An 8802-nucleotide genomic window follows, 5' to 3' on the forward strand; every position below is an offset into this window, starting at 1 on the left:
GGAGGCTGCGTGTTGTCTAGCAGCGTCTCAGGAGCCCACGTGCAGTGGCAGGGCCCCGATGGGGTAGTGTTTGACTTGTGATGCTTAGACTACCAGTGGCTGCCCACATAGGAAAGGGCTCAATGTCCATGGGGCTTGAGGACCCTCAGGCTTTTCCTTCCTTGGAGCTGAGGTGGGTGGGCAGGAGTAGACACAGGCTCTTCTACAGGTGTGTGTGTGTGTGTGTGTGTGTGTGTGTGTGTGTGTGCTGCTGAGCACCTGGGGTCTGCTTGTCACCACTTCTTACTGTCTTAGTTCATCCCCTTGTTCGCCCTTTCACCTTCTTGCCTTGCTGAGCACCCTCGTTCCTCCAAAGGCTCCTCATCCCTGTCCACAATACCGGCTGTCAGTGTGCCTTAAGTATGCGAGGAGCGACCTGCTGCTCCTTCCCCTTGGGTGTCTCTCAAGATGTCCGCTTCCTTCTCTTTCTCCCTATGTGTTTAAGGAATGCTTACAGTAATGAAAGATGGAGTGATATATGACAGAGAAAAAGCGGCTGGTTGCATGCAGCCATCTTCCTCGGGGCGCATCCGCCAGCGTATCCAGTCATCCCTGGATGAGGCTGTAGAGCGGACTCCTGTTTCTTGGTGTTCTGCAGACAGACCCCTTTCCAGCTGTTTGAATTTTGTGTGTGGCCACTGCTCAGCAGCTATTGGAGGGCCTCACATCAAGCCCTGTTCTGCCGCATTAGAACAAGAGGGCAAATCACTGTGAGAGATCATTCCAGAGAGTTATTTCTGTGCCACCCCCACGACCACTAAATGTCACAGAAATGTCGATTGTTGTCCCCAGAGAGACTGGCTGGAACCCCCTTTCCCCACAAAGGGGTGATCAGGCAACCCTCTGCCCTGGGGTTAGGACTCGGGGAAGAGTCCTAAGGGAAGCAATGTGCTCAGAGCTTCATAGAGCCAGCAGCTTGAGAAGGGACGCCTTGGTTCTCCCATGCCGCCCTGGATCAGGAAGCAGCCTGTTCCAAGTGGTCGCTATAAAACACGCACAGCACGGTGTGGCACTGGGTGACGTGGGGAGGAGTAAGCAGGGGTCTTTCAGGGATGGAGTCAGACGGCTGGACAGCTGCTTCCCTTTGCCTTCCAGTTGCTCCATGTCACCAGGAAGCTTCTGGGGCAGAGGATGTTCGACAAACTAATGAAGATGACCTTCTATGGCCATTTTGTGGCTGGCGAGGACCAGGAGTCTATCAAGCCTCTGATCCAGCACAACAAAGCCTTCGGTGTCGGCTCCATCCTGGACTATGGACTAGAGGAAGATCTGAGCCCTGAGGAGGCAGAGCGCACAGAGATGGAGTAAGGCCTGCCTTTCCAGTGTGGCAAGGCACAGGAGTAGCCCTGCAGTGCACCAGGCTCTGGGTTTCGGCCTCAGCTAGGTGGTGGCCAAGACGAGGACGGCCTTTGACCTGATTGCCGGCTGTGCTTAGAGTTCTTGCTTTTGTGGGCCTTTATCAGAGGAGGGTTGAGAGCTAGATCTGCAAAGCGGCTCTTGGTCATGTCCGGCTCATCACTTAGTACTGAGTGTAGGATGTAGTTTCACATTTTGAGTGACTGAAAAACATCAGAACAAGAACTATATTTTGTGATACAAAATGATATAAAATTCAGATTGCCTTTGCAGTTTGCAAGGGCAGAGTGGTATAAGCGTGTAGCCTCTAAGGCTGGGACTTTGCCACTCACAGAGACATTTGTGGTACCCTGGCTTCCTGGTCTGCTACAGGCTCTTTCCAAGGATTCCTGACTGCAAGTTCCAACTAGTCCTCAGATAGTTTGTTAATCTGCAGATGGCTGTGCCTGCAGGGTGTAGACCTTTGCAGACTGGGTCTAGGCAGGCACTCATGGTCAGGAGAAAGGCAGCAGGCAGCAGTGTGGTGTGGTGGGCAGCCTGGAGTCTCCTGCTGGCACTGACTTGCTGCAGGGCCTTTCCCCAGGCTGTGAGTAGAAAGCACAGCTCAGACTGTCCTCTTGGCAGCAGGACAGAGTGGCCTTATTCTGCCCTCTGGGGTGGCGGCTGGCTCACTGGAGGCCTGTGCAAAACCGGCCTTTCTCTGCAAAGCGCTGCTGCCTGTGACTCCTTGACAGGCCCTTGTTTGGATTTTGGGTCCCAGGACTCTGGCTGCAGCTGCTCCACACATGTGAAGCTCAGGACAGGCCCTGTCAGGCCTTTGACTTTACCCTGCTCCTCCCCAGGTGGCTAATGGGAGGGGTTGGGTAAAGGCAGTCATGTGAGGCTGCTGGCCCAGAGAACAGAATGTCCGAGCCTGGCCTCAGCCCCTGCCTTGTGATTGGCCATTCTGAAGGCGGGGTGACCCAGCCCCAGCATCCCCTGTGAACCTCACTGATGTCCGGGGATTTGGCTGTGGGCCTTTACCGAGGCTGCTGTTGAATAACCAAATGGATTCTGTGGCCTCAGCCTAGATAGCATGAGCACTGAGTGCTCTTGCCCAAGAAGGCCTTGCTGTGAGACTGGGTGACCGGCGTGTGCACCCTGCCTGTCTGCAGAATCATTGGTTGCTCAGCTTGTCCCGGCTGCTTGTCCCACAGGATCTCTGCTTGGGCTCCAGGACATCAGAAATAGACGTTTCCTGACCCAACAGTGTCCACCCTCCAATGCCAACAGTGGCAGGGATACGGGCCCAGCTCTGCTGCCTGTGTCTGTGCCTTCAAAGGCCTGCCCGCCTGCTGCCTCACAGCCTTAGACGACCGGTGAAACGCCACGCTGACAGTGGTCGGAGTGAAATGGGGAGCTGGCAGGCTCTACATGTCACCTCCCCGCAGGGAAAAGAACTCACGGGGCCCACGGGTTGCACCTGACAGGAAGTGAGCGGCCGCACAGACCCGGAGGCCTGTCCCCAGCTAATGAAGGAAGGCACTGAAAGCTTGGAGACCAGGCCACCTAAACTGTGGGCTGTGGGCTATGCCACCAACCTTCCCATCAGGGGTCATTAAGGAGCCGAGTCTCCCTCCTTGACAGGGTTTCTGCTCAGGGAATCACGGGCCTTCCTCTGCACTGATAGCCCTCAGGGGACTTTCGTCTGGTTGTACCTCGGACTGCTCTTCTGGAACCTTGGCTCTCTGCCTCTGAGGGCAAGTGACATCTGGGGACTGCCTGCCTCCTCATTACAAACTCAGGACATTGTTACCAGATGGCATTTCACCCTCTTTTCTTGTTACATATTGTCAGCGTAAGGTAGTAAGGTAGATGGAGCGGAGCTGTCTAGCTTCTGTCCTCTGAGCTGTGGCCTCATGGGCTGAGGGTGCTCCAGGCACCCAAGGATATGGCCTGCCCCCTCCCCCCCATAGTTTCTGGCTCAAATCAGATAAGGGCCCTGGGATAGGAGAGGGGGGCCCAGGGCAAGGCTCCTGGATGACTAAGTTTCATTGCTGGGAAGACCTGGAAGGCACTGTTGCCTGTGCTAGGGAAGAGGAGTTCTCTGCCCTGTGATGTGCCTCAGCACCGTGCCCTGTGGAGGACTTGTCTCTGAGTATGATGGGGACCTGGCAGATTTTCAGTTAGGTGATTTTAAGGTCTCATTTGCATCTTCTAAGAAAACTTTTGATGGCTATTTGGAAAATGGGCCTAAGAGTCTTAGCGGGGGTTGGGCCATAGGGTGGGAGTGGCTGGGTATATGAGACTCTGTCATAGAGACACAGATGTTAGGGCTGCAGGCCAGAGCAAGCATTGTTGCTGGGTTGGAGGAGCCCTTTGTACAAGGTGGCTCCCACCCCTGCTCCTCTCCTTGCCTGACCTCATCAGTAAGGAAGGCTCGACCTATAGGAAGCCTGGACATCCTCTCCCTCACCCAGCTGGTCATGCCAGGCCCAGGAAGGGCTGGGTTAACCCAAGTTGGTCTGTTTCCTTGAGCCAGCCCTCCTTCAGGTTCATGGTTTGGTCCAAGGCTCAGCTGCCTCCTGGTGACCTGACCCTTTTGCCCCTGTCCTACAGGTCGTGCACCTCTGAAGCAGAGAGAGACAGCAGCGGTGAGTTTAGGAATGGGTACTCTTCACGCTAACATAGTCTGCTGGCTCCAGAGACACCTGGACTTCAGGCCTGGGCCAGCCTTTGAGCAAGGGACAAAACCAGAGACTGCCTCCTGTGGCCAGAGCTACGGTCCTGGCTCTGCGTGCCTGACCTACCTGAGAGTCCCTGGTGAGATGCAGGCTCTTTGTATTTTTTTTTTTTTTGTTTGTTTGTTTGTTTTTCGAGACAGGGTTTCTGTGTGTTGCTTTGGACCCAGTCCTGGAACTAGCTCTTGTAGACCAGGCTGGCCTCAAACTCACAGAGATCTGCCTGCCTGTGCCTCCCAAGTGCTGGGATTAAAGGCATGCGCCACCACTGCCTGGCCAAAGCTCTTTGTAGTTTCAACAGCTCTTCCAGGAAGGCTCAGTCTCCTTGGCCTTTGGTAGGCCACAGTCCAAGTCTTTGTGATGGAGGCTCTATTTTCCTGGCCTGATTTACTGCATCATGAGATTTAGCCAGGGGGACCCAAGTAGGAAGGGCAAGCAGGGCTGTCAGGAGGGCAGCTTCAGGATGCTCAGCAAGGCCTATTTGGAGCCCATCTTGAGGGTCATAGTTCTGAGATGTCAGCTTATGCTAGGATGGGCAGGGAATTGAAGGTGAAGCTATGACATCTCTAATAAGCCATGAATCTATCTTCCCAGGCACAAATAAGAGGGAGAAGCAGTATCAGGTCCACCCTGCCTTTGGAGACCGCAGAGATGGTGTCATCAGTGCCCGCACCTACTTCTATGCCAATGAAGCCAAATGTGACAGCTACATGGAGAACTTACTGAAATGCATCGAGGCCTCAGGTGGGGTCCCCTGCTTTGCTAGCTGCAAGGTAGAGCCTTGGACTTGTGGAGGATGTTAGGGCTGGAGTGAGCGGTTATGCTCAGACCTTCAGGGACTGAGATGCGTCCAGCTTCTTCCTAAGGGTCCTGACAGCTCCTGGGGGCACCTCCTGACAAGTCCATGCACCTGTGCACGTTCCTGCCCAGGGGCTGCACCTGCATATGGTGTCCTGATACTGAGCTCTGCAATCCCCACCCCTCAGGTTGAGGGCCAGTTTTGGGAGCTGATGACACATTTTCTGTGACTGCCAAGTCTTCCATGGTATAAGAGGATTGAGGATGGGGAGGCCAGTTAAGCCATGGGGTCTCAGTGGTCCTGCTGGTGTGGTAGTGGGTCCCATACCTTTATTGCACTTTTCAGGGTAGGATAGTCGTGAGCAGTTGCCTCCCAGACCAGGGCGGCCTGTGTAGTCATTGCACTCTGGCATTTTGGTGAGGGGCATCTGTTTGTTCCCTCATTGTTCTCCCTGGAGTTGTTTGCCCCAGCCCCTACTCCACTGCCATTTCTGTGCTCTGGACCCATCCATGAATGGCCTATAGTGCTGAAGGCATTAGGAAGAAAATGAGCCAGGGATGGCGCCAGCAATGTGCAGACCTCTCTGGCTTCTTTGCCCAGTGTCTTCTCAGTACAAAGGCTGTTTCACCAGCCCTTCCCACCTCTGTAGCAAGGCCCTTGGAGCAGCCATGTGCAAGGGGGTTCAGAGGACTGGGTATCACTATGGGTAGGAACTGGCTGCAGGACTGGTCTTAAAGATCAGGTGCACCTGGTCCCTCTGACCCAGACATCCATCTCCTTGGAGACACTCGTGACTCCTCCTTTGGCTTCTGACAGGTGGGGCCAGTAATGATGGTTTCTCAGCCATTAAGCTTACAGCCCTGGGGAGACCACAGTTTCTGGTAAGTGGTGACATATCTGATCTGCAGAGGCTTTGAGACCCTTGGGCTACCATGTGCACTGAAAGGCTTCAGGCATGCTCAGATGGGTAGCTATGCTCTGGGGCTACAGAGGTGGCCCCGGGGCTGGCTGGAGGAGCTGGGCACGTGCTGCAGTGGGGCTCACACCTGCACTGGTAGCTGCAGTTCTCAGACGTGCTGACCAGGTGGAGACGGTTCTTCCATCAAATGGCTGCAGAGCAGGGACAGGCCGGGCGTGCTGCCATGGACACGAAGCTGGAGGTGGTGGTGCTCCAGGTGAGCGGCCCTTCTTCCCCTGGAACTGTACAGTGGTCTAAGGTGGGGTCTTGGAGATGCTGAGTGTGGCTGGGGTAGTAGGGAGGAGGAGGAAGGGAAACCGGGCTGCGGTAGGAATTCTGAACAGCTCTACTGTCTACAAGGAGTATGGTTGGGAGGGTAGGAAGTTGGCTCAGCAGACAGCGGATGTAGGGAAATGGCAAAGATGGAAAAGGTACCACAGTCAGCTGGGAATAGAAATGGGGCCTGAAATGAGTCCTGCTGTCACAGATGACGTGATGCTGTCAAACAGACCCATGGTGGGGATGGGTTCTGTGGATAGTGAGAGATGGCAGTACTGACTCTGCCTTCTCAATTCCCAAGGAAAGCATCGCAAAGATGGGCATCGCGTCCAGGGCTGAGATCGAGGGGTGGTTCACACCGGAGACGCTGGGGGTGTCTGGGTAAGAGCTTACATCCACCCGGTATAGTCGTGGTCTCAGCTGAGCCCCAGTGACTTCTGTTTCTGGTCACCTCCCAGGAAAGGATGAGCCGTGGGAATGGCAGTGTCAAGGGAACCGCTTCTTGACATTACCGAACGGGAGTTTAGAGCAAGATGGGAGTCTCTGGGATAGGCAGCAGGGACAGAGGCTGGGATTAATGTCACCAGGAGCCCCCGTCAAGTCAGGTGGTACTCAGGCGGCCCAGCACATTAGCTTCTCCAGCCTCCTGAGGCGAGGTCTACATCCTGCCTGGCCTTGCATCCTCGGCTCTTCCTTGAGCCTGACTTGGCCATGGAATTCTCTGTATACTTTTTGTGTTTTGATTGCTACTGATGCATTGCAAAAATAGTTATGTTTTGGTTTTGATTTTCTTTTGTAATTGAGAGCAGTATTCAGTCTTTTAAAACAAACATTGGGTGGGTTTTGTGAAGACCAAGTTTGGAAGTAGCCTCTTGAGGAATGGGCTGGTGTGTGTCGGATCCCCAAACAACCCCTACCTGGGGGGTAAAGCCAGGTGGTTGGACCCAGAATTTCTGGCTGCCTGCTCTGCTGATGTGCCTTATCCCTCAGCACTGTGGACTTGCTGGACTGGAACAGCCTCATTGACAGCAGGACCCAGCTCTCCAGGCACCTGGTGGTCCCCAATGTACAGGTACCCCCCAATTCCATGTGTCTGCTCACCCAGGGGACTCACTGTAACTGAGGTGCCATTCTTTCTGACCCCACCACAAAGACAAACCCAGTGTCCACAGTGCTCAGTGGGACGGGCACCCTCGTGGACCTTTGCACACAAGGAGAGGATGGGTGTCTTGAGAGAAGGTCCACCTAGTCCTGGGTGTCAGGTCACCACAAGTCTTTAGAGCCAAACACGGTCCATCTGGGGTCTCCTGGTCACTTGTACTTAGAGGTTGGCAGGGCCAGCAGGTCACAGAGGTGCCCTGCTCACATGCATAGAAGGTGATGTTGGCTGTCATCTGGGCTTTTTCCCAAACATGGTGGCTAGGTTCCCAGAGTGAGTGTCCCCTGAGATGAAGGCCAGGCAGAAGTGCATCGAATTTTGCAGCCTGGCCTTTGAAGTCACGCCAAGTTCATCTGGCAGAGTGAGTTGTTAGTGTGGCCTATATTCAGGGGGAAAGAGGGGTGGACCCCCACCTGCTCTGGGTTCTGAAGGAGGAATAGCAGTAGCAGCCAAGGAACGCGCCCTGCAGGTGTTTCTTCTGTGGTGTTCCCACCTCCTGAGACTGGGGACCCACCCCGAACTTTGAGCCACTGTCCTGGAACCTCAGGGTGCAGTGTGTTCACAGAGTCTCCGCTCCAAGGTCACCGACAGACTTTGGCACACTGTGTGCTCACTGAAGGGAGGCTGCTGGGATCTGTGAAAGGATGGTTCATTAGCATTGCAGGAGCATCCCGGGCCACGGCTGCAGACCTCTGTGCTGTATGGTCCAGCCTGCCAGTTCTCATCATCAGTCCACTGCTGGCTGGCTGGTTCCTTGAAGGCCACATTTTGGTCCCACGCTGCAAGTTGGGAAGTACCCCATAACCACAGCTCCTCCCCTTGAGCCTTTTCTATCCCCAGGGAGCCTTCTGGTTGGCTGGAGTCTAGCTTCCCTTCCTTTGCCTTTCTTTTCATGGCTCCCTACTGATCTCAGGATCGAAGGCCGGGCATAGAAATAAATGTCTTGGGGTACAGGCCTGGACCTGGTGCTGCTTACTTGGGAAAGCTTTCCTCACGTGTAGGCATGAGCTGGCTGGCACTCGGTTCGGGGCATGTTATCATTGGCTCTAACTGGTTTAAGGCAAGGTGCTGGGAGGTGGTCTCTTTGGTCCCTGAGGGGGCAGGAGGGTGGGCAGAAGACAGCATTGCTGAGGGGTGAGGTGACTGGCCTCAAGGTGGAGCACTGTGACCCACAGCGGTCTGACCTCTGCTGTACTCGCAGACAGGCCAGCTGGAGCCCCTGCTGTCACGGTTCACTGAGGAGGAGGAGCAGCAGATGAAGAGGATGCTGCAAAGAATGGACGTGTTGGCCAAGGTGTGAGCAGCTCCGTGTGTGTGTGTGTGTGTGTGTGTGTGTGTATGTGTGTTGGGGGAGGATGGACATGCTGGCTAAGGTATGAGCAGATCGTGTGTGTGTGTGTGTGTGTGTGTGTGTGTGTGTGTGTGTGTGTGTGTGTGTGTGTATGTGTGGTGGGGAGGATGGACGTGCTGGCTAAGGTGTGAGCAGATCGTG

The 8802-nt window shown here is 54.7% G+C and overlaps 1 protein-coding gene across 1 annotated transcript in view; it reads left to right on the top strand.

Moving 5' to 3' along the window:
* Prodh (proline dehydrogenase 1) overlaps window positions 1-8802 on the top strand; it is an 18214-nt gene that overhangs the window by 3734 nt on the left and 5678 nt on the right. Inside the window, exons 2-9 of the mRNA XM_050122900.1 lie at window positions 1135-1343; window positions 3994-4028; window positions 4710-4859; window positions 5731-5795; window positions 5973-6089; window positions 6453-6532; window positions 7142-7223; window positions 8512-8604. Coding sequence (XP_049978857.1) covers window positions 1135-1343; window positions 3994-4028; window positions 4710-4859; window positions 5731-5795; window positions 5973-6089; window positions 6453-6532; window positions 7142-7223; window positions 8512-8604 — 831 coding nt within the window. The remainder of the gene's footprint in view (window positions 1-1134; window positions 1344-3993; window positions 4029-4709; window positions 4860-5730; window positions 5796-5972; window positions 6090-6452; window positions 6533-7141; window positions 7224-8511; window positions 8605-8802) is intronic.

This window comes from Alexandromys fortis, unplaced genomic scaffold (assembly GCF_014885135.2).
Source record: "Alexandromys fortis isolate MF-2015 unplaced genomic scaffold, M_Fortis_MF-2015_v1.1 scaffold_219, whole genome shotgun sequence".
NCBI classification, from domain to species: Eukaryota; Metazoa; Chordata; class Mammalia; order Rodentia; family Cricetidae; genus Alexandromys; species Alexandromys fortis.